This window comes from Bombus impatiens, unplaced genomic scaffold, assembly GCF_000188095.3.
Source record: "Bombus impatiens unplaced genomic scaffold, BIMP_2.2 scf_0074, whole genome shotgun sequence".
Classification (NCBI taxonomy): domain Eukaryota; kingdom Metazoa; phylum Arthropoda; class Insecta; order Hymenoptera; family Apidae; genus Bombus; species Bombus impatiens.
Genome location: NT_176493.1, coordinates 299,516 through 326,558, shown reverse-complemented (window position 1 = coordinate 326,558; position 27,043 = coordinate 299,516). Strand labels below are relative to the sequence as shown.

At 34.6% G+C, this 27,043-nt stretch overlaps 1 protein-coding gene across 17 annotated transcripts in view; it reads right to left on the bottom strand.

Annotated features, from left to right (window-relative positions):
* Window positions 1-27,043, bottom strand: part of LOC100748680 — a 136,606-nt gene that overhangs the window by 2,546 nt on the left and 107,017 nt on the right. For 14 of the 17 annotated variants that reach the window (XM_012394146.3, XM_033324816.1, XM_033324819.1 and 11 more), the window contains 11 exons: window positions 25,027-25,090; window positions 14,419-14,675; window positions 10,224-10,287; window positions 6,189-6,284; window positions 4,071-4,171; window positions 3,863-3,994; window positions 3,610-3,783; window positions 1,239-3,122; window positions 858-996; window positions 645-767; window positions 173-562 (listed from right to left, as the gene is read on the bottom strand). In XM_012394146.3, coding sequence (XP_012249569.1) covers window positions 173-562; window positions 645-767; window positions 858-996; window positions 1,239-3,122; window positions 3,610-3,783; window positions 3,863-3,994; window positions 4,071-4,171; window positions 6,189-6,284; window positions 10,224-10,287; window positions 14,419-14,675; window positions 25,027-25,090 — 3,424 coding nt within the window. Of the gene's footprint in view, window positions 1-126; window positions 563-644; window positions 768-857; window positions 997-1,238; window positions 3,123-3,609; window positions 3,784-3,862; window positions 3,995-4,070; window positions 4,172-6,188; window positions 6,285-10,223; window positions 10,288-14,418; window positions 14,676-25,026; window positions 25,091-27,043 lie in introns of all 17 variants that reach the window. The other 3 variants (XM_033324824.1, XM_033324825.1, XM_033324826.1) reach the window with 3 other exon arrangements.

The following is a 27,043-nucleotide window of genomic DNA, read 5'->3' as shown; positions in this document are numbered from 1 at the left end:
TACGTGATCAATGCTAGATTTTCTATTAAAATGCTGCTAACGAATTGAAAATATTTAAGTGAGTGAGTGAGAACTAGCGAATTTTCAATTCCATCGTAAAAATATTAGTGGAGAACGCAATGGTACCGGCTTGTGTTTAACGACATCCTCCTTTATCTATGATTGTACCGACCAGCATGAGTAATGGCCACCATCTCTATGGGCAAGGAACCTCTTCGTTTGACGATCGGTTCAGGAATCGAGTCCTTTTTTCCTAGTTCCCTCTTCCATTTAAGCCATGTGCCATTATCGTTTCCATCTGTGGATCCTCCAGAGAACATTTCTGGTCCTCCGGAACTCCTTCTCCTCAATACCTTTTTCCGATTACGAGGCTTACCATTTATGCTACTCCTATTGAACATATCACGGCGTAATTCGGATATGTCTGCTGGCACTGAACCTCGCCGCGGTGACGGCATGCCAGGGCCGGTACTATCGATTATTCTTGTTATTCCGTTATTGTTGCTATTTCCGGTATTGTTATTATTATTGTTATTATTTATTGGGAGATTTTCTCGTTCATCTAGAAACATGCAGCTAGTAGTAACAAACTTCAAACAGAAACTTGTTAATTACAATTTTAATTATATAGCGTATATACATACTTGTTAAAGACAAGATATTGCCAAGAAGATTTCCAAGAGCAGTTTCTTGCGGGAGACTTGCTCTTCGAGGTCCTGCAACATTACCCTCTCGAGGTCCTAAGGCTAATCTATTAAAGCCACCGCCTGAAAATACAGCAAATATTATTATAATATTAGCCACGCTTTATTGATTTTATGGAGATTTAGAACAACTATTATTTGTTGTTCTCTTACCCTGTTGTCTAGTAATGTCATTTGGTACAGATCCACGCCTGGAACTATGATCAACCCTGGTTGGTATAGCTGGTACCGTAATGTCATCCAATCTAGACATGAGGCCAACTGGAGCAGAGCCACGTCGTCTGGTCCATGACTAAATAATGATCGACAACATACTTTAATTTGAACTGGTACTTAGATGAAATAGAAATTAAAATATTGCAGTAAATATAATTATAATTTCTGTGCTGCCATTTCTAAGTTACACAATTATTTCTTTATAATTCATTATTATATTAACTACTCAAATTTATAAATTATTATTTTTAAACAAATTAGTTGTTCAAAAAATCTAGAAGCTGTATATTAGGCATTGAATATATTACGGAACTTTACCTGACTTCCCTTTCTAGACAAACTAATTCCTTTTGTGTCTTCTATCGCTCGCGGATCAACGTTCTCCTTCATCTGTATATCCATACTTAGTTTGGCTACCTTTGAATTTCGTTCTTTCATAGGATCCGGATCCCGTTTGTTACCGATAGAAACAATCTCGTTATTCGTATCTGCTCTTCGCGAGTCGCTACCACTGTCGCTCGACGAAGACACGTTCTGAACAAGGGGCGGCGAATCTGGAGGGCTACCAATAAAGAACACTTTATGTGTGCTAAGTTCGGAGGATACTGGTATCGCGGTAAATCGTCTACCACTGGTATCAGTCGTTATTGTCTTAGTTTCTGGCACAGGAGTTGAGTATCTTCGTAATTCGGAGTTGGTGCACTTTGGTTTCGTAGTAACGGTTATCGAACCATACTGTTCAGATTTATTTAATATTGTAGTCCGTTGCTCCTCGCTTATCGATTTTTCACTTTCTAATATCGTCTTCGAGACGAAGATAGTACCTGGCTTAGATTCTTCCTCGATGCTGTGACCATCCTTGTCGGTACGTGAACCGGCTAAAGACGCGTAAAAGACATGCGTGGAATCTGTTCCTTGAGCAGAAGTTGGTCGTTTGTATCGATTTTTTAAGCTGATATCTTCTATACGGATCGTTTGAACCGAATGACGACGTGGATATTCGATAGTTGGTACGGGTTCTGTTTTCTGTCTAAATGTTTCCGGAATCGCAGAACCTCGTCTCTTATTTAACATATTTACTTCTTTCGACATTACAACGTTACTGGTATCCATTTCTTTTGACGGGGGAGTACCGCAGCGGCCATCCGAGCACGATTTCTCTTTCACCGAGCACGAGGAAGAAGCTGAACTGTCTGCCTCTAATAAGATCTGTGAGTAACATTGCGACATCTCCGCGGTCGTGGACAAGTACCTTGTTCTGACATACGGTTGTAGTGGAGGGAAGGTCTGTTGTCTCGTCAGTTGTTTCGTCTGCGTACTTGGCTTTTCCACATCCGATTGTAATACCGTGCTTAATCTCGAGGCTTCAGTGCTATTCGTGATACTGGCTATGCTGGTTTCTGGCAGAAGACTTTCAGCACTGACCGGTCTTTCCCCTGTATTACTGGCACTCGGGGAAAGTTCGGGTATACTAGTCTTGGACGATAATAAAGACATCGAGCTTGGATCTAAAAGACTTTGGTCATCTAATTTCCATAAAAGATTCCTCGATTTGCTCTGTTCGGTCGGTAGACTCTCACGCCTAACGTTACTTCGTGGAAGAAGAGTCATAGGTTGCGTGATACTTAATGGTACGGAATGCCGTCTTCCAACGCGTTCCAGACCAATTCGCGCTGGCAGACTCTGCATCTTAGAGGATTGAACGTACGCAGCTGGTATCAGCAAATCGATACTTGCTGTATCCTCTTCCGCAGCTGGATCTCCCACAGAGCTGACGGCGTCTTCCACCTCCTCGAGTTCTGAGATTTCCGTTTCCGTATCCTTCGCTGTTTCTTGCAGAATTAAAGCTTCCCATTTCTTCTGATTTGTACGCAGGTGTTCCATTAACGATACACTGAGACCATCGCCCAGGAAACGATGCCATTCCTCGTATAGAGGCGTCACCACGAATTTAAAGAATCCAGCCTGTATCTTTGGTATGCTAGTGGTATGCCGATCACATAATGGCGTCACCGGAAGGTTTAGACGACGTTCGTAATCACCTTGACGAAAGAATTCTTCGCATACTTTGTGCGACCACTTCTGCGAGATGTCCCAAGGTCTGCACGGGTTCGATATGTCGGCACATTTCAGGGCTATTTGCAGAATGAAATGCCGATCATCTGCGCGTCTCATTTCCAGCAGGTTATCGTCCAAGTAATGCTGCAAACATACGGCAGAAGAACGATGAAATATGATAAAAAGAAGATATTAAATTGATATGAAAACGATAGAAGAAATAGAGTTCTCTCTCTCTCTCTTCCTTTGCTTTCACGCAATTTTCTTTCCTAGTACGTATTTATATTTATAGATAAAATAGAGATCGCATAAAAATTCAATATCTTTAATGAATTTGATATTATCGTTTGGTTACTCGAGTTTTAGTATATTGTTCATATGTTACGATGCGCGAACCGTTCTTTAATGAAAACTGCTGTATTGTCTGAAGAAAGTTTGTTGGATCGAAAAGACTGCTTCCATCAATTTCTCATATTTTCTCAGACGCAAAGAGATATTCGTTAAAAACAAGCCAAATACATCTTCTTTGTAAAATCTCTTTTTTTCAAAGTATTTTTTGTATCGATAAATAGCTAGCGTGTTAATATTGCCTATAAGATGACGAATGTTAACAAGATTTTTCACAGCTTACTTTGAATCGAATGAGAAACTCTTGTTGTCTGGTGATGTCTGTCGCTAAAATCAACGAACTGATGTGCCGCTGCAGTTCTGGCCTCACATTGGCTGGCAGTTGATCGGAAACTCCGCTCTCCAGAAGACATCCTATCGCTGATCTCCAATGATGGTTCTCAAGAACCGACGTGTTCTGGGAAACCGTCAACGAACGTTTCTCACCAGTTCTACGCAGCTGTGTATTAAACATGCCGAAAATTGCGTCGACTTACTTGATAGAGAGCAGCCAAGTGATTGCTCGTGGCAACTAGGAACGGTTGATTGACGCCTGGATGATCCAGATCGTGCGTCACCGCGGCAATCAGCGACGCCATAATCTCCAAGTTGGTTAAGTGCGCCCTGATCTGTAAATTTACAACGTTGCATATCTCATTATGCTTCATCTTTTACAAGCCATAAAATCTTGTCGTATATACTTACTTTTTCCTCTTGGAGGAAGCAGTGCATCGCCTGCGTCACATCGGTCGCGTGTATACTGTTGTGGTAAGGATTTGTGCTGTGATAACCCTCCTCGATGAAGGCTGAATGGGAGAAGACGGAGTATGATTAAATTGTTTGCCATATGTTTTTTAGATCTTGCGTGGCTGTTTTAAATAAAAATTAGCTTAAACGATAGGAATCACCGTTTAAACGAATTACAAAGAATAAGAGTTGCTCACGCGAGTTTCTTCGCATCTAACGTGTTATGTGTATTGGAAACGTACAACTTTATCAATTTCGTTGTTTAAATGATGTAACGATGTAATAAAAGATACGAGCGAAAGGGTTCGATAAAATTTCTATTTTTCTGTAATTTAAACTTCTATCGCGATCTCTTATTTAACAACTAGCTCTTGCCCGCGGGCTTGTTCGCGTGGATATACGGAACGATTTTTAAGCAGCTGAATTTTACGTGTTTTTTATACTAACAGTTAGGTGATTCTTCGTAGTAAAGAGTATTACATTATAAAAGGATTCGATCTCAGAACAAACACCACGTGAACAGTAATCATCGTTGCTTGAGTTTTACCAAATATGGGAGCGCATACAATTTGGATGCCAGGCTATCTCTCATCTTCTAAGAAATGGATCGAGGTGAAACATAATCTATTGTCTTTCTCGGATACTAAGTTATAGAACAGAGAAAACTCCATGAAAATCGGTTCAGTAGTTTTTACGTGATACGAGACAAGCAAAGGCAGACAAAAATTCCAAAAATTACCTTTTCTCCATTCCGTAATTTATGATCTGTTCCTGGATGATTGGGGGTTTCATTTTCTTTTATTCAATGTGTAGACACAATCCTTCTACTGTTTCATTATATGTATATAAATGTTTTAATTTTCATACAAAATGAGTTTTTAATAGAACGATAAAAGAGATAAAGAGTATGGAACGTGCAAACGGAATCGAAGATGAAAGAGGAAAAAGGAGATGAGAAGAGAGATGAAGAAGCGACTGAATCGAAGATGATAACGAGATATTAGTTCGTAGTTAATTTATGTCAAGAAATGCAAAATACCGAATCGAAGATTACTTGGTAAATAAATTTTTGATAATAAATAAATTAATAAATAAAACAAGGGATCGAGAAAGTAACATAATTAAAAATGTCTCGAAGCTACGGCGAAGTTAGATCGCAGACTCTGCAAGCATCGAAGAACATGAGGATGTAACAAAATTATCATTCTTAATATTCCACAACAATTTCTACGCGAGTTTTTACGCTTAATTAATTGTAACGATATAACTCCCCAACAATGAACGATTGCGCAACAGAAAACCACAAATTATTTCATCCAATATTTTAGGTAAATCTCCTCGGGCTTTGTCTTGTAAATCCTCTAAAATACCTTCGAACAAATAATACGGTCGATCATCTCGATACTTTTTTCAATAATTATTATCCATCATCCTCTCTATCGAGAGAAACTGCAACAATTATCCTCGCGTAGCCAAGTTTGTTTTAGTCGACCGATTGCGGACTTAAATATTCACGTAACCCCATCCAACCTCTCTTTTATACATGTCGCTACATAAATCCTGTTTGTATGGAAATTTTATACAGAATAAATAAATAATAAGCGTCGTGTACAGTCTATAAATACGAATACGTACGGCGCGTAAAGAGGGCTGTTTCTCTTCACGGGACTCTCCCCTTTTGAATATTTAATGGTGACGAATAGTTTCCGACCTGTATTCCAGGCCCGACGATGACGTAAAAATTTCGTGCAGAAAGAGAGCAACGATCATTAATACGGAGGTATACGCGGCTTTTGCCCTTCACGGAAACGCAGTATCGGAGAAACGGGAGCGATACAGTGGCTTGCGAAGGTATTCGAACAGTTACCATCGAGTTTTGTTTACGAATGTGTCGTGTGTATTATACGAGTACAAAACTTGGTGATATTACGAACGAGTATATAATTTCTAAATTAAATCGCGTCTTACGAAAATTCAAAAAGTGTCTGACTACGTTTTTAGCGCGGCGTATATTTATGTGCGTTTACGTGGTTAACGCGGGTTTTGACGAAGTGATCGCTTTCGCTATTTACTTACCGAACAATTTCCACACGGTTACCACGTCCAGGTTGAAGTACTCCAGAAGTCCGTACCAGTGGAAAAGGTGGACGCATAGTACCGGAAGCGAACGTCCTGAAAATCAAACGCAACGTGATACGACGGGAATGGTATCTAAGCTGTAAGTCGAGCTACCGTGTCGTCGAGTTAAAACCTTATGGACATTAAATAACAGTAAACTGAAACTACTTTAAAGCAGAAAAATTCCAAATGATGAAAGGAAGATAGATAAAACGAAGGGAGAGGAAGGAATAAAGAAGAGAATTAACAACGTTTACACGGATGCGATTCACATTTCTAATAGCTTTTACTCTTTAGTATTATTTGTATAAAATTTTCATAAATTTAATTAATATCACGAAGACACTGTATACGATTAAAGTTTCATTAGAAAAAAAAAAAAAGAAAAACATATTTCATATGCATTCAAGTTGGTAATAATTAACAGCAAAGCCGGTTAACAGGTCGACTGTCACGCGAATTTTATATATTTTACCCTGGAAGCCACGATAGATTATACGCGACACCATGACATTTACATTTTGCAAAATATTATATTGTATTTCGTGCATTTTCTTCTAACGATATTATCCAAATCGTTTACATTGTTGAAAATTTGTTAGTCTATGAAATTTGTCTTGTTTTAATCTACCGAGAATCAACGTTGGTTTAATACAACACTTCGTTTTCAATTTTTTCAATCAATTTACATTCTCCAGTTCTGTTTCCTGACACTGTGGCTACGGAAAGGAAATTCCAAGGATTTGTTTAATATTTCTTTTACATCACTATTTCTTCCATCTAGATTCTACAATTTTATGAAATTGAAAATTGTCGGAAATCGAAGTGCAGTAGAACTCCCCTATTCTCCGAATATCCGAACGCTCTATCATCCGAACACGATATTTCCTAGTAACGGATGTCTCTTTCCGTTTCAAATATGTACATACGTATTTCATTCGTATACAATAGTATTCACATACGAAACATAGTGACCATACACAATGTATTCTTTTCTCTATTCGAGAATGAATTCGATAGTGAAAAATTCGGATGAATTTTGATTTGAAGAATTCAGTGTGGAACTAATAGCGCTTTAACTATGAAAACAAAATAGCACATAATTGAAATACTCGAAAGCGATGTAACTGTAACAGAATTAGCAGAAATACACGGTGCCGGGAAAGCCACGATCGCAGATCGCATTAAAATTCACATTAAAAAGCAAAAAGATGATATCGATCATTATCCAAAGCACGTGGATTCCTCGGTAAATGCAACAGCGGAAAAACCGTCGAAATATACCGACGTAATGAAATGATTTTAGATAAAGATAAAGCGATAAAAACAATTAATAACGACGATTTTAAACAAATGGAAAAAACGAACGAAAGAGTGTTAATTGGAATGGTGCTTTCTCACGTCACGGAAAAAGGCTTCGATGGTCCAAATATAGAAAAAGAACCTAACTCTATGCGGTTACTTACGTTGAAAGAATTGCGTTATTTAGCAGGCAAAAAGATACCAGATCCATATTTAAAGAAATTGCCAATCGACGTTAATCAGTCTTTGAACAGATGAAATTTTACGTCAGAAACGTGATTGTTCTGTTCTTCGAAAATTCTATTATTCCAACAATTTTGTCTCCCTGTTACTCCACTGTATTTATCACGTTGTGATAAATTATCGGGTTGGTCCTTAATCAGTTAGTCGTTCTAAAAAATTTCATAACGTCGGCTATCGATGACCACCGAGCGTGTAAATTAATAACTGCACCGGACTTAAACAGGACCAATCGAAAATGTTCTCGCTTTCTCATAAATATCACGGTTTCTCAGTTTGCTCCGGCTCGTGCCAAATAAATCAAGCTGCGCGTGAATATTGGATCGCGATGGATCGCGAGGATTCTCGCGGATCCTGCAGGTTGGAAAAGCGAAATACTCTTATTTCAAGCGGGAACCACCCTTTTTTCGATACCACGCGTTCCGCTGCTCTTTGCATGCTCACACGCGGTTTTGACGTTGAATGATAAATCGGGTCGGTGTTACGTTAAAAGCGACGCTTCTTTCTAGGAATTTCTTTTCTGGTTTTTTTTTTATATTTTCAAAGATTCTTTTTCACACATGACGGTGAATATCGAGATGCTGGTGCATGTTCCGCTGCAAAATCCAATTTTTAGAAAGCGTGCATCGATGGTGAATTATGTATCTGCTGTTTATTGCAGCTTTTTCGCTACTTGAAGGTTTTATGGTGCTTTCTTTGTATTACAGAAAACTCCTAAATTTATCGCTCTATTGTGGCCTATAAATTTATAAAATTGCCTTTTTCTCTATGTTATTGTACAAACGAAAAATAGATCAATGCATCTGCTGTTTTCTTTTTACATTATACCGCCGATAGTTCATTAGCAAATACAATTTTATCCAATTTTCTTCGTATATCAAACGATTCGTAAATTGTTAATTTTTTTCGAATAATAAAATTATCGTTTTTATTTCGTGCTAGGTTCGTGCTAGATGTATATAATATTTTTCCAAAAATTGTGAAATCTTTTTACAGGACGATTGTACTTGAGTACCTTGTTAAAATTTTATTTACCAAGATTTAGCTTGAAGGAATAAACCGAGGTAGAAACAAAATGTATCAAGTAGACACGTACACGAAAACATTGTAATAGGCATAAGCTTCGGTATAATGAACGAATAGAGTACAATACGATACAACGTTAAAATTTTATTTAAATTTGTATAATTTTTGTAATAGCTTTTAAAAAGGAATTGAATTATTTACATTTCCTGAATGATGAAGTTTGTATTCTACTGTATGGCGCCAACCTGTAGTGAAATTATTTTCTCACGGATATCATTCGTTTAGATTTGGTATCGTATTGTTGCTGTAAGGCATCTTCTCGTTTGAATTCATGCAACAGACAGAAACGACTTCTCGGAAGAAATACTTTGTTTGTGAAAGACATTTTGCAATATTAAGAGGGCAGAAGTAAAACGCCGTACCAGCCAGTTTGCTTTATAAAATACATAATACAACGCTGAAGCTTTCAGTACGTGGATAACGTAAACATTCTCTCTTGGCGGGGCGTGGGTATTAATAAAACATTATACACAAAAATCCGCGAGAATCCCGCAACAACCCGATGGAACAAACAGCTTCGGTAGGTATTTAAATTACAGGATAAATAAAAAAATAAAAAATTTGAGAATATCTTTCTCTGAACAACTATCAAATCTTATTTTTACTAGAAACTGTAATGTGCATTTTACTTTGGTATTATCAAAGTGACATATAGTATTAAACATTTAATGAAATAGAATATAAAAAAATATTCAACATAGCAAATATAAATATAAAAAAGATAGATATAAATATTCACTGCATCATCATAATCTATTGGCAATAGGAATATTCTCCATCCTTTTACCAAGTAATGCATATTAAACCTTGATCAGCTGAAATTGACTTGTATCAGCTTTTATTCGCGTTGCAGACGAACATCAGGCTGCTTCAACTTTGCGATCGAGAATTTGGCAAACTTTGTTATAAATTATTCTAATAATTAATAAACACTAGTCGTGCAATTTTCATAACCGGGAAAAATATGCTTCTCGATCAGTTATTTGTTGAAAATAGCAGAAAAACGATTAAACGTTATCAAAATATAAAAAATTCAACGGAGAGGATTGTTATTTATTTGTAATTAGATATTTCAAGCAAACAGATTGACTTGGTTTAAAAAATTCAATTAAAAGCATGCAATTACTACAAAGCACGGAACGTATTAACGATTCAATTGATGCAATAAAACTTTTCGTTCGAACGTAAATATCTTCAACCAATTTACTCCATTCGATTATTAATTTAATCTTTTGGAAAATAGCTGCCTAACCTCGAGCTTTCGTCTATCGCTTTCAAATTCAACGTGTTCGCGTTGTCGAGATTTAACGAGCCACGAAACAAGCAAACTTCTTTTCTTTTTCTTCTTCTTTCTTAATTGCTTACCTCCCGTCACCGTTTCCAGCGTGAACGCGTTAAATCGCCAGTTGCTAGCCTTCTGTAACACGCACTGCAACAAACCATCAAATATCGCATTAGGTCGACAGTGAAATAGACGATTGCCGCTAGAAAGGGTTGAAACGTGTTCCCGAGCACAATGTCACTGTAATGGAACAACTGTGTCCATTTCTCGAGAATATAATAAAATAAATCATTAAGGATCTGGAACGTGGCTCTGTTAATCGAGCTCTCTCGTGTCGTTTCGTGAAATATCTCGGAGCAATAGCAAGCTTCAATAAACGTGTAATAATACATACGTGGGGCAGTGATTCAAAGAGAGCTTTCAGTAAATTTCAAACGTTCTGCTATAGAAACTTTTGAACGTATGGAATACGAAAGTTTCGCGGAATGCTTGCCACATGTACCTTTGCGTTTATTTCGTTTATTAGAGAACAGAATTAATAGCAAATTAAGGATATGACTAATAATTAAACTGATGTAATTATTATATAGTACCTTTATATATATACATAGGTAATACTTAATTGTTTTGCGGATAATATCTTTTTGGCCGTATACACGGTATCTCAGTTACGCGAGATTAACTAGATATCTGTCTTATTTACGATTGTATGAAAAAACTTCTCAGGGCGAAGCTAAACTATTTCAAGAAGCACGTGTAACGGTGAGAAGAATTTTTTCTCAAGTTCATCTTTTCTAGAAGATTTCAAGGTTATCGGTGTATTTTTAAATGATACCCTATATTTTTCGACCTTGGGAAAAAAATTGTGCCCTGAAATAATTTAACTTTGTCCTGATAAGCTTCTCATTCAATCGTAAATAATATTTAGGTAATCTAATCGAGACACTATATATTTACAAATATATATTAATATTATACGCGATTTAGATAATATAATATTCAGTTTATTATCGAAGATGATCGTAGGAAAACAAATTATATCGTGCGAAATTTCGTATCAAGGTTAAGCAAGCTACAGCAAGTTTGTAATGAACGATAACGACAAGACTGAACTTTGTAACAGAAATCATTCCTACATAAACGAAATTAATCTCTATCACTGAATTTTACAAAAAATACAAGCAGTAACGAACAACAAGTAAAATTTTACTTTTAATACGACATGACCATTTGTATCTTTAAATAATAGAATTTAAGAACGTGTAAATACATTTAATTGACGTTAGAAAATATATTATCTTAAAGCGAATGCGCGTGAATATTTTGCACACAATTCCTATAATAATATTGACGTTCAACTTTTTAAAATCGACGTGAATTTAAATTAATAACGAAAGTGTAAGGAGGTTCAAATGGATTTTAGATAGGTCTTCATCTTCTTTCACTTTAAAAGGGTGGAACAAATTGAAACTTGGATGAATATGCTGCTAAATGTACCCTTATGCCATTAAGCACAAGATGGAATATTGATCCTCCGAGTGTGTGTGTATATATATTATATATATATATACAAATATATATAGAATGGGTCATGCATTTATTAAATTTATAAGTATAACAAAAAATTCGTTCAAATTTAGCTACATGTAGCTTATTATTCTCCGTTTTTACAACTATTCTGATTAACAGATAAAATTAAAATGATGGAAATCACGCTTCGAATTTCAGCATGTAGAACATTACGAAATTATGTATATGTGTTTTGTAAATTTTTTTAACAACTGTACAGGAATAATTCCTATTAAAGTGTAATCTCTTCTTTCAGTACAATGATAAAATTCATATTTCCGTCCATTAAAAAACACATTTTCAGCATTTCTAAAAAAAAAAAGAAAAAGGTAGACATTATTATTTTTTCTCTATGAACTAAAATTATCTTGCAATCAAACATCTTCTTTCTTTTATAGTTACGAGCATGATTAAGTAAACTCGATCCTTTTTTATTCTTTAAAAAATGACGTTTTACGCATCGGTGCTATTGTTCTCGCAATACAGCGATATTTCCCTTTTTTCTATGGAACATGAGAATCAACGAACGCGTAAATTCTAAGCAGAATCAATGACTTTCACCCAGTATCACGATCATTACTGACCAGCAATGTATTAGCATTTAACCGGTTAAATTGCACAAAGGTTCTGATCATTCGACCGGTGTCATCGGTTTTCCGCTTCAATTACATAACAGTTTAAGTGTCTTAACTACTTCGGATTTTATCGATCCGATTACCCGGACCGGTTTCGCTAATTAATTGGTTTTTTTATTTCGATCTAATAAGTTGTACAAAATCAGTCGGAAAAAATGAAGCGTCGTGGATGTAACAGCAAATTACATGCATCTACTGATCTTTTTCCGCAATTATCTCGCTTATCTACTTTAACATCAACGACCTTCTATGTCGCATTAGATCTTGTTTGTCCCATTGGATTTGTTTTTATTTCATTAGTTTTTAATTCATATTCGCTAATTAAATTCTATTTAAGTACTTAGGTATTACTTAGTAATTAAGTATTAACTAGTTTCAGTAATTACAATTACTAATTGAAGAATGCTTGTAAAAAAACACTGTAAGTGTTAAGAAACGAGTTTTTCAGGAGGAAAAGAAAACTTATGCATGATAATTTCACAAATTCATGAAAAAGGAAAATGTATCTGCAGAAGAAAATTACGTTCGTGCTACTTGTTACTTGTAAAAACGATTCAATGTTTCAATCATTTAGATAGATGGTGTAAACAAAAGCTAAATATCAGTTAACTAGAAACGACATCATGAAACCATTCTCTAGCATTATTAATAAATATTTAGAAATGGAAATTGCACATAAATTTTATACTACAGTATTTTCATTGGTACGTAGAATAATTTCCAATAAAAAATCAAAATTTTTCAATTTTGGCACTTACAGTGTTTTATTTCAATTTTGGTTCAATTATTCACTCACCTGGGTAACTTTCCTGCTTTTGCATCGCTAATGTGTTCTTTTTCCAATCGGTTAATAAAATAATATAAAATAAAATAAAATCAGAGGCTTATAGCTTCCGCTTAGTATGTCATATTTTTTTACATTACTTCCAGGGATTGAAGCGAAGAACAGCAAGAAAATTAACACGCAGATCGAAAATTTTCATTTCGTATCGAGATTTTTCAAAGTATATGTACGTAAGACAAAAAGTTTCACGAATCTCCAAATCCTCGGTACTTATATCGATGCCGTAAACAATGTATCCTGTCTGCTGGAAAGTTTAAAACAGTATCTCAAGAGGAAACAACTACCTTTCGGTTGGGAGACTATTTGAAGTTTCGCGAAGTTTCTTCTTCGCGTTGCTTGTATCGATATCAATTTTCGGGAAGTTTCGGGGTCTTCAAGTTTCGAAACTTGAAAGATTGGAACGTTCTTCTAGACGATTGGTAAACTTGAAGATTTGGAAATACGAAGATACGAAAGTTTCGATATTAAAAAATAAAAAAATTAACAAACTTGGCATTTGTCTTCGAACGGAATATATGAACCATCTAGTTTTCGATTTCATACGCGTCACATATATTTTATTATCGAGGTAATGACACAGCTTTGACACAGATATAACGCGATACGATTATTCCGTAATTTATGATCCAGCTTTCAACAACTTTGATCAAAGATACTAATATAAACAACTAAACTTAACTTCAAAATATTAGCTCAAAAGTCTCCCGACGTTCTATAACACGAGATAGCGCAGTCTAGTTTGTCTTAAACTGCAATTCACTATGTCACGATCTAAACTCGAAGAACAATTTAAACAAAAATAATCTACAAGCTTTCCTCTCATTCGTTACGTTTCACCTTCGACATTTCCAACTTTTTAATCTGATATTAAAAAAAAAAGAGAAGAAGAAGAAACGAAAAACCTTGTATAGTTTACCTTCAAGATTTCCAAGTTTTTAATCCAATATTAAGAAGTATAGTTTATAAAACATTCAATGATATCCTTTCCTTATATATTCCTTTCTTACAAGCTTTCCACTTTATTCAAATATAAAATTTAATATCCTATAAAATCTGTATACGTTCTATTCCTTTAACCAACTTCCCTTAATAACACGAATGAAATATCGAAACGATACGTATCGTAAGATACGCCGAATCTTATAGATAACAGTGGATACGATTCCGAGAAAACGGCATCTTTTTACGCATATACATATAAGGTTAAATCCTCGTCGATCAATGGCTTACCTGAACCAGGCCGTGGAAGATATCGTCCAGGATACCAGGCTCTTCGGTTAAGGATCTCGTGGTAAGCCTCTTACGGCGTCTCTTGTGCATCGTCAGGAATCGACCGGTGGGTCTGGGCCTGGAACGACCGATATCCAAACTCTCTAGCAGGCTGCGGTCTACCTCTGACAAGCGTCTGAACGTCGTATCTGTCCTGGCTTCATTGCGCACTTCCGTCAAAGTCACCGATACGCCGGATGCTGGCAATGCGGCATTTTCTGCGAACCGATTCGAAGAAATCGTTAGATGTGAATCGCGTGAATCGTAAGATGAAATATGTCGCGCGATTTTAACGCGTTAAATGTACATAGGTGCGCATGTTTCTTCGAGAGTAAAATTATCGCCAGTTGCTTTCGAAAGTGTACGTAAATGGACAGTTGCGTAAATGGACAGCGACTATCCAAGTCACTGTCAGATCGGATAGTCACTCTCAACGCAGTGTCCTGTCAGCTTGCGAGAAATATTCACGAGGGCAGCTCTACAGCAATAACAGTTTCACTGTGTATTCGTTTGTCAGTTGTTCTCGCGAGTATTTCTCGTAAGAGTGGACAATGCGTTGAGAGCGACCGCACGAGTCGCCATACGACGAAAAGTCGCTCTCAACACTTTAAAGGTAGTACAGATTAAAGACAGGTGACCGTGTTCTTTGCTTACGATTCTAACAGGTAAATTTCTTTGTTGCTCTTTTATCTTATTTTAGGCTCTAATAGTATTGTATATTCAAAAGCGTATATTCAAGAAGATTGCAGGTAAATTTTTCTCTGGAAAACTAATAATTCTCACTTATGCTCTGTTGTCCGTGCTATCAGAGATTTGACATTAAGGTAGGTTTCTATTTGAACATAAAGCTATCGCGAGTTGCTCTCGAGAGTATTTCTCACAAGTGGACACTACGTCAAGATACTCTTGAGAGCAATTCGCGATAGTTTTACTTTCAAGTGGACTTTTATCTTAACATTAAAAATAACGCTAAATAACACGATGACGTTTATCAATGAAAACATGGCATTTTTTTAACAATAAAATAAACCAAGTACAAAGAGGAATATGACATAAAATACAGGCTATCTTCTTTATAAATATGTGGGCGTTTTTCGAATAATTGATTCTACGTAAATATCGGGATAACAAAGAAAGTTTACGTGTCATGAATGGTGGATTAGTTTTTGATGTTACCCGCAATTTATCTTCGTACTAGAGGGTCAATGGTTGAGATAAAGACAAACAATGGTCTTATGGAATTGTAGGATTTATGTTTTTGAGATGCTGTACATTGTGAGCATCGAATTTGTTTTTGTCACAATTTGTATATCACGTTGCACATCGTTGCACATTTATCTCGAGAAATATTACCATTCGATATTAATAGTAGCATTAAAGTAAAATTATTTTTGAAATCAAACCGCTCTGGAGATCTTTTTCTATAGTTGCAGTCACGAAATGAATCTTTCATAAATTATAAATACAGTAAACTGATGATCACTGGAAGATTAATTCTACGTCAGCGCGATACTGCGATTCTCCGTTTGTCGAGATTGAACGCAAACAAAAATGGTCAATGACGATGAATACGCAGAAATATAATAATCTATATCGGGGCTCGTGTTCGGAATTATTAAGAGTATTGTTGCGAGAGTATGACGCTCGCTGCTTGTGTAAATATTCTGCTGGAAACAATAAGTAGACGGTCACGTGCCTGGATGATTCGATAATATTATGCTTCTATTGTTAATAAATTATAAAAAATAATTTCTCTCGCAGACTAAGAAAATTGGGTCTTGAAAGGTTCGAAGAAGCCGAGGGTAAAGAGTTTTCCAGATGACAAGACGATAGAAGACGTTAACTTTGTTACTGAATATTAACTTTTAGAAAAAAGTTCCATCGTTAGTGGTATTTTTCTGCAGATTATTGTCATTAATTGACTATAATTTGTCCACAATTATTATAACCAAAGCGCAGTCTCTCAAAAATTGTCACATTTTCTTTACAATTATATATAATTTGTTTCATATTTACGAAGCTCTGCAAGTGTTTCTAATACTATTAACATATATTAATTTACTTTTTATTATAATTTTAGGAAATATTATATTGTAGAAAATATACTATAATTTTGGTTAATCACTCTTCCTTTAAACAGACCTTACACGCTTTACTTGAATAAAATTAGTGACTAAACAAAATTACTAGACTTAATTTTACTCGGTTTCTCAGTCGGTTGCATTGTAGAGTTTACAATGGAAAGATAGAAACATAATGGGAATTTTCACATGCGCGCAGAATACGGGACTTGACCTTAATTAACAAATTCCCAACTTTTCGCTTACCTACACAACTACACTTTTCAAAATCGATTCATCCACTTTTCTCCTATTTCCAACCTTTTGCATGCTTTTTTTCCCAGAATACATCCACTCGATAACGAAACTTGTCCTTCATTGGAAAAAGAAGAAAAAGAATTTTCCTTAGAATTTACACGTTTACGTAACGATGTCTCATCTAGAGAGCGATTCGGTTGAAACGCGTCCAAGTAAATAAAATAAATGAACTCCGTGCTTATGTAAGATAAAAAAATTTAATTTTAAACCAATTAATCGATGCTATCTTAGAACCTACATTGACACCTAGCTTCCATGTGCACGAGAGTTGACCTTAATTAACAAATTTCCAATTTCCCAACTGCCTATACAATCCCAGTTCGTTAGGTTCAATCTATTCTTGGTCCTTCGCAGAAGTTAACATTTTTTATTGCAATTTTATTTTAAGGAATACCGAAACAACAACTTCATGTCTTTTGGATATATAAGGTGTTCACGCTATTAGTTTTCAGCGATTTTCTCATAAACGACAAGCATGAGGGGAAAAAACGAAAGAGGAGAAAGACTGGTCCAATGTGATCTATATATTCGGGACAATATTCTTCCCGCAAGTGCGAAAATGCTCGCGCATTTTCTAGTTTAAAAGATATTTTAACTTTAATTTTATAGAGTATCAAAAACGAGAAAAGACGTAACGCAGTATTATTGTATTTATGTCTTCTTTGTCTTTTATATGATAAACTCTAAAAAATTGAAGTTAAAATATTTAGTTTTAAATTAGTAATCAGTTTTCGATCGTGTTACTCTAATACATTTTTTTCGTAGAAGACGAGAGGGTTCGATGTGCGCAAAACGAAACGGGAGGTTTCCGTTTAAAAGAATAGCGCAGCTGCAGAACGCACGTGCATTTACGCACTTGCGAGGAAAATATTATCGTAAATATGTACATCACTTTGAATCATTCGTCTTCTCCCTCTTTCATTTTCTCCTCGTACTTATCGTTTACGAGAAAAACGCTGGGAACTAATAGCGTGAACGTCCTGTATTTATTGAGTGAGAAAACGAAGAAGGAACGTGTTATGTTAGTACGCACTAGTGTTATTATAGTATTATTTTGTGTCTTATATGTAATGTTATTATGAGAACGAATTGTCATTGGGAATTGATGTACGCGGAGAAAGCTTAATCAATATAAACACGAAAATTGCTGTATTTTTCTGCGATGATACTGCAAGTCATTTGCTTTTGTACGTTGTATTATTGATACTATTATTGGAAATCCTTGAGTCAAGTAAAAATGCTTGGTCAACAAAGATTAGGGGACCTATCTCTTCATGTTGATTTATACTTTTTTATTTCGATAACATAAATCTTCTTGTTTGTTGTTATTCGTCGTTATATTTATTATTCGTGTAAGAAAACACTTATCCAAGGATTATTAGAAATTGAGCGAAAAAATATTTTGTTATATAGCATGCCGATTTTTATTATTGGAAATGATAACATAAAACGGGTATTTTATGATACGTGTAAAATAAAATGGATATTCGATAATAAAAGATAGCAAATATAAAATTCCACATGTAGTACAGAGCCATTTTTTTGCACCATTCATTACCATAATCCACATTGGATGCATCGTTACGGTAATATTGAATTACATTGATTGAATATATATTTTGATAGGATCATATGCGTTTAATGTTTCATTCGATAAAACATCCCATTTCATAACATGCGATAGTATAATTCAAAAGCTGCTAATATTTCCAAGTATCGACATGAAATATTATAACGAAATATTACAAAATATATAACGAAATATCATATACTTTACTAAAATAAAATGCTATCTACTCTGGAAGAATGAATTCGTAAAATTAGACAATTAAAGTCATCCAGCTCGATGTCACGTGTTCCTAGAATTTACGAATTTTTGTATCTATTTGTTTAATTTGTTAATAATTTATATAAAAGGTAAGTCGCTAGTAGGGAGAGAGGAGAACAGGAGAGAGAAAGTAGAAGGAGGACCAAAGAGGAACAGGGAATAATTTCATAACTTATAGTTTTGTATTATATTTTTGTATTTTTTAATTTTATATTGTTAGAATTTCTTACTTCTTAGAATTTATATTTTACGTTCCTGTTTGGATCTGTATCTTGCTGAAGATTAGACACTGACGGAATATAAATAGTAAAAGTATAGAGAATAAGGAACATAAGAGGTAATAGACATAATTTGCCTATTACATTATAGACATAATTCTATTTTAATCCAAGTTTAAGTTATAAATTTCAGAACTAATTGTTATATATGAAAGATGTTAAGCTTGAAAAAGTAGACCATAGATGTAAACCAAAGAGGAATATAACTGCGAGTCAGTTTTAACCCGGATGTTTTATAACAAATTAATAATAGTAGATGATATAAAAGGTAATTTCGATTCATAGAAAAAGAACGGAAACGTCCTACGGCGTCCTCGTGACCAGTAAAAGTAGATGATCCAGGTGAGTTTCCTGGGTGGGGCAAAATGTGTAAAAGCACACGACCAGGTACACTTATGAACCTTCTTTTACGAGATTTAAAATTTCCTTGTAATTTATATTTTAATACCTCTGTCCGATACTACAGCGTAAACAATTAAACTCGCATTAATTATATACCTAATAAGTTTTTCAAAATCTGCCATAGCATTTTTATATTTTATTACTCTTGAATCGCCCCTTTCTGGATCCGCCACTGCCTGTGGCGTGCTCACGCACTGTCGCTGTCTAATTAACCTAATTGCAGCTATACGTGTTATCAGTCAAAGAAACCGACAGACTTTATAACGCGTAAATTCCATCGAGGTTATCGCTTCGTTACTTTTCCCCATTTGTTCTTTGCCGAGTATACCAGTCGGTTTAATAGTATATTTTCACCATTCTCCTTTTTCTCACGGTGATATTCGCGATAGTTTGAAAAATATTGTATATCAATCATACGTTATATTACACTATGCGATATATTATACTATAAGTTATATATCATACATTATATTATTACTATTATTATATACGTTATATCATACTTATTGAAAAAGATTGGAAAGAATTCCATTTCGATTGAATTCCATATCGCTTTTACAGGCTTTTATCAATAATTTAGGTAGACGATCGTACAACGTTTTTCTTTTATTTTGAATCATGAAGCATGACGACAGGTTTCGACCAAAAAGCTTCGAAATGCTATTTATAACTCGAACTCGCAATTCCTTGCGATTTCTTGTTACACATTCATGCAACTATCAACGTTTGAAAACAAAATTTTCTTATTGAACCTAGAGAAAACGATATATTATTCGTTCTGAAAGTTCATTCGTATAGCAGACATTCATTCAGAGGTAAGAAAGTTCAGCAGCGTTCAGGAAGCGCACTGTACGTCAGTCATCGCATTTTCTTTCGTAGCTCGGCTACTTCCTGAAATATTATCGGGTCGAGGCGGAAGATCCATCAGTTTCGCTTCTCAGCACGAGCATTAACGCGTTCGTATAAACGTATAGCGATTAATCATCGACATGACTTCCCGCTTTTACGTCTAATTTTCGTCTGATCTTCGTTCAATCGCAAATTTATCATTTTTATGTTATATTATCTTAGACCTGTGTACGTATAGCATCGTCCTAAAGATGACGTAATTTTAAGTCGTTTACTTCCACCAAACCAGACATAGTATTAGATGTGATCAATGAGTAAGACTCTCACTGATTCGCTCGTTAATTCGCCTATATTTGCTTACTTTGTATAAAAGGACGAGCACGTTCAAACTCTTAAACATTCACGTTTTTCAAATAAAAGCTTCACAAGATCTTTTCTAATGACGGTTTGCACAATTTTTTCATACAAGATTTTCATAGTTTGCAAGCATTATGTGCGCTAGGAGAAAATCCTTTTTCGTAATACCTCACTGGACTGCTTCTTCCAGAAAGATTTCCTATAATCGACATACTATTACCATGCAAAACTCACTAATGGTCGGACGTGATTTTCACAACCATCTGCGTCGATGATAAATATGTATATCTGAATCGATATTCGAAACTCAATTACTTACTAATAGAAACATTCGCACCAAATATCCATTCCCTCATGCAAGTACAGTGACCGCAAGAAGTATTTCTAAGTAGTTTCGCAACGAGGACGTCATTTCGTTTCCACTTATAACATGAAATTTTATTTGATAATTATTTATGAACTTTAATATGAAATTTTAGTTACCGTATGAAAATACCTGCACATGATACGAAATTTAATGTACGAATACTTGAGCATAATTGATATAAATCTAATGGTAATTGTAATTTTGTGATAACTGATATACATGTAGTTGATATAATAAACGGTTGTCCAGAAAGTAGATTTTCTACAGTGTAGACTAGACCGAGATTGAATGTACTTATAGAATCAACGATAACATTTCTCGCAAGAAACGATGATTTACGGAACTGTGCAAGACGATGCTTACGTGTAAACGGCGGAGGTGAATGACGAAGAAAGTGTATGACGCGTACAAAAACTCGTATTTATCGTTACGATAAGCATTAAAATAGGGCTGCTGATTATATTGAAAATTAATTTAGTACATATACTAAAGTTGCAAATAAAAAAAAGTTTTTAAAATGCATTTGTATCGTTGTTATTTCAAAACCGACGACTATTAATATCTGGACGACCCTCGTACGATGATTTTCGTAGCCACTGTACGCAATTTTATTGGCGTAAAATGCGTCCGAATCGAAAAGGTAGAAAAAGAGACAAAACAAAGGAGACAAGGAGTAAAGAAAGGTGCGGACAGAGAAGTCCCATCGTGAAATCGAAGGTTAACGATTTACTGACGCATTCAATGAGCGGCTATCTGTTAAGTCCAGGATCGGTAAACACACAGTCAATCGGACAGGAACGTTTCATTAGACAAGACAAATATGGCAAACACAAGGGTCCATTATCGTTTATCGACACTGTCGTGGGAAACACACAATACTTCCCGATCGTCATTCCCGTTTTCTATCTCGTAAACCTTTTTCTAATCGAATCGGACGTCTTGAGAAAACTCAATCGTAAGTTAGAATTCCCCGTTTAATTGTTTCAATTATTCCCTTCGGCTCTAACGACCAATTAAAACATTAATAGTGCGGTGCCATGATTCCTTGTATCGTTCATTAACCAACGTTCTCCGCATGTTTGTTTATTTCGATCGATATTTTCTTTATCGATCAACCGGTTTATTACCGAGCAAATCGATCGAATGGCACTTCAGCACAAATCTTAACTAGCGTTGATTACTCCTTATACTTTTTCTTATCCTTTCGTATCCTTGTTTCGAGCAAGTTTCTTTATTTATCGGCAAAGATCTATAGAATTGTCGAAATAACCGATTCGTAATTTTTCATAGGGATTTTACAGATTCATGATTTTAGGAGATTCTCTGTGACTTCTTTTTGTAAAATTGATAAAAATTTCAACGAAATTCGCTGTCTACTCTAAGTAGGAGATAGCTATGAAGCGTAATTGTAGAATAATCCATACGTATTTACTATTGTAATTACAGTAGAACTGCATTTATTCGAACAGATATCGACGAACAGATAGTTTATATAATTGAAGTTCATATAATAGAAACTCGTCGATATCTCTGGCTATCTGTTATTTTCCGTTCACACGATAGGAACTCACGGACAAGCGAATTTAATCGGTAAAAGTTCAATTAATCAGGCGATAACCAAAATTTCGTTTCGATAGACGTAGTTCAGATAAATGGAGTCGGAAAACTAAAATTCCAAATTTCCTTCGAATAAGCTAAATCGTCCGAGTAAGCTATACGAAAAGCTAGCACTTACAGCGACAATGATTTATTACGCTGCGTGGTTTCTTAGTATGATAATAATTTCGCGTTTCAGTAGTTTGTTTGCAGCTTCATTTACACGATGCGATTCTGTTTCAGCGTTCTTGCGAACAATTCGAATTGAATTTATGGTTACAAACAGATTCACTACCATAGGGACGGGAAAAAAGTGGACAATGGGCAATGGTTCGACCAAATCCCACTGCGGCAAAGGACATGATTTATTTTTCTTGTTGTTGTTTCGCGTTGCTTCAGTAGCGCAATGCTTGCTATTTTCTCGTGAACCGTTTGAATTTTATTTTTCGTAAAACGCTGGTTTCTCATTTATTTCAAGAGAGTACGCTGGTATTGTCTAGTGGAACAATGAATCGCAATTGTGTTAAATTCCTTTTCTTTTTCTTTTTGTTGCTTAGTAATTCGACTCGTACGCAAACTAAGGCGCGAACGTTTTTCCAACATTCATGAGAACAATTTGGGAGTAAAAGCGTTAAAAGAAACATTGGCATTTGATTAGAAAGATTCTGATAGTATGATGTTTTTTTGGAAGCAAAGAAATATTAAATTTTGCGATCGTTTAACAGAAGCAAAGGAGAAGTTATTTGGAATATTATTAACGTATCTGTCAAAATTATATTTCGAGATGTTCAAAGTTGAAGCTTTCTCTCGTTTATAGAATCGCGGTATTTATGAAAAGCCTGTAAAATCGGCACTGTGCAGATTTCACCTTTTAATGTAGAATAAAATTATGTCGAGAAATATGATTACTTTATTTCCAGTAAAAAATGACAAAGCTGTAAAAAGATGACTCTGGATGCCCCTTTTCGAATATCGGGTTTCTTCACGTTTCATTATGATGGATTACAACGTTGAAAGTAATTACATATGTGCAATACCCCGTCAAACGCGATTGAACGCACACGTAAGTAAATACAAAGCAATAAAAACAGATATAAGAGTCTTTACAAATATTTATCGGATAGAAAACAAATATGTGAAAAAGATTACGTTCGTAACTTAATTTAATACCAGATTGTATCGATAATGGAAGAAATACTTATAAACTGGTACTTTCTGCATTAAAATTTAATTTTCAATGATATTATGTAATTTTACAGCTTCGATTCTATTTACATAGACATCTATAACTTATGTAGTCAAAACTAACGCGTTATTAATTTTGAACGCGAATATATATATATATATATATATATATATATATATATATATATATATATATATATATATATATATATACATATAGTAAACTATATATAGTATACTATATATATATATATAAGTATAAGTATAAGTATAAGTATAAGTATATATAAGTATAAGTATATATATATAGTATAAGTTACTATATATATATATATATAATACTATATATATATAATACTATATATATATATATATATATATATATATATATATATATATATATATATATATATATATATATATATATATATATATATAGTATTATATTATGTACTACAAAAGATAGATATAAAAAAATACATGTTTGTCCGAAAGCGTCAATATGAAGATCGACAAAACATTCCCTGTTGACATTTCGTGAAAGTTCAAATTTCTTTAGACATTTTTGTGGATATGTACTTTTTGTAGATCGGAAAATATTAAATCGGGAAAGGGCGTTTTTCGTGAAATAACTTTTCTGTGTCTAAGTGAATTACTGCGATATAATATCCATAATTTGGAGGCACGTATGGTAAATTCTATAGATTATAAGGATGCGGAAAGAGGGAAATAATCTCGAGAAGCGATCGTAATACGAATAGCTCTTTAATTATCTGAATTAATCGAAAGTTATAAAATCAATTTCTGAATATGCTCTTATAATTATGTATTCCGTGATGAATTATTGTAATATGCATCCAAGATTTCGATAATCGGCGTACTTTTTGCGTAATGTGATAATAAATTGATATTCGATTCTATGTACAGAGACGTAGGAGTAAGAGGAAAAAAGCGATGATAAGGTAAACGAGATAAGCGCTTTAATCGGACAAAGTATTTACGTTCGTTGTACATAATTGAGAATGAAACTTCTCGATATTATTTTCGTACAAGTATTCGTAATTTTAAAAAACGAGGAAAGAAAAATATACACGCGACACTTGCAATATTTACAACATTTGTATTACTTCTATTTGTAGCAATCTTTAAACATCGTATATATATTTATGAGTAAGGGAAGGAATATTTAAAATACTGTGACTCGACTGGATGTTGCATTTGTATAACATCATTTCCAAATTCATTATGTAAATGAAAAGACAACGGTTTAAAAAAGATAAATAAGTCAACGCTCATTTAAATTTTTAATGCAGCACGAGTTACACTCACCGGAAATGCGGATGAACACGGCATTCTGCTCCCCACTGTCCACCGTTATCTCCGCACTTCTCCTCTGTAACGATAAAAGAATTTACGTAACGTTTTATTCTTCTGACAAATATGAGTGTGGAAAGTGAATAAATTAAGTGGCGACATTAATACGAGATTAAAAAGAATTTTTATTATATCCGAGGTAAAAAAGGGTGGCGTGTTTACTTTCTGCATTTGTAAACACGAGAATAATAAATTGCATTTCTCATTGCGAATAAAATGGACGTAGATTAAGTACGTAAAATCCACTTTGAAATTAATTTCAAAGTAACAGAAATTAGAAATTATATTCGTAACGTGTTCGATTATTTAACACTGTTACTGCAAGATCCCGAAATATCTCGCGCGATATAGTAGACACTGTTATAATTTCGCTCAAGTAACGCATGACACTAATCCGTCTTACATCAATAATTTCGAATTAGGTCGAGTCTTAAGATTACAAGTCTAGATTTAAATCTTTCGTGGAGTTAGTTGAGAACCTCACCAGGGAGTTAATTCCATTTCGCCATAGTAGAATACTTAGCGATCAGATCAGGATAATTAAAAACATGTTCTTTTTCTTTTACGCGTAGAACGTGTACCATTTATACAAATTTGCGCTTTTATGAGTACGATTAAGGAAATGGAATCTAAATAGAGATTTGCCTCACCTAGCATCTGTACCGTGGCGATTCTGATAAAATTTGTAAAACTATCGAATTTTTCTTTGCTAAATGAACATTCGTTCTCTTGAAACGATAAAATATTATACTCGAAGAAATACGGTACAATAGTTTTTCAATTCAATTTCAAGATCAATAAAAGCTACAAATTTTACATTTCCTGTATGTCGCAGAACTAAGAATCTTTTTCTTTATTGCAATTCCAATTTCACAGAAACCAATAAATCTAAGTTCAGTTGCTAGTGTTCCACCTATTTCATTCGAAAAGAACAAAAAGAACTTTTAACGCGAACACCTTCGGACAGTGTTCCTGCGCCGTGGATTTCCGCTACTTCGACAACCTGCAACCCCATCCCCGAAGCTAAACTCCGCGAACTTCCCGCGCGTTTGAATCAATTCTCTCTTCTTTCCTCGTCCGACTTCCTTCCGTTCTCGTGAAAAATAGACTTCGATGAATTTTCTTTGGAAAACAGAGGAATTGAAGACTGTCCTGGATGCCGAAAATACGAGGTGGGTTCGGCTGCGGGAGAATAATAACAAACGAAAACAGGAAGAGAAGATACGACGCGAATGTCGACAAGGAACAAGAAAAGAAGACGAACGAGTTCGATAAGAGCTTCAGAACGTTGAAGCTTATCTATCGCGAATTATGAAAAAATTCTGAAAAAAATTTAATATAGGGAAAAAATGTTTCAATATAGATTCTTTTTTAAAGTTCAATTACAAAAATTAAAATTAAATTGGAAGCACACAAAAAAAAAAGAAAAAGAAAGAAAAACACGCTTCGATTTATTTTACTGATTTAAAATAATACACGAAGCGAATCATGGTAACTAGACTGTGAATTTTTATGTATTTATGGAAAATGTAAAGGTGCAGATACGCCACAGAGTACACATAAAATGCAGAAATATCTAAAATATCTGAAACAGGGATTATTATAATATTTAATAAATAAAATAAATTTCCGTCCAGGTTCCATTCCTCTAATAGTGTTTGTGCAAATAATAATTTACATAAATGTCCGCAATTTATTGACAGTTATCTTTCATTCGTTATTTATTTTTCATAGTCCCTTTTCTGGTTTAAAACGGATTTGCAGTTACATTTTATTCTTGAGTTTACACTTATCGTCTTCTTTTCCAACCATCGAACGTCTCCTGTACTTAACATCAACTGACTTAAAACCAACAACTTCAACTTGACCTTATATGGTGCCTCTTGTGTTCCTTATTCTTTATGCTCTTACTACTTATATCCTCTCGGTGCCTAAGCTTCAATAACAAACCTAAACAGAAACGTAAAATATA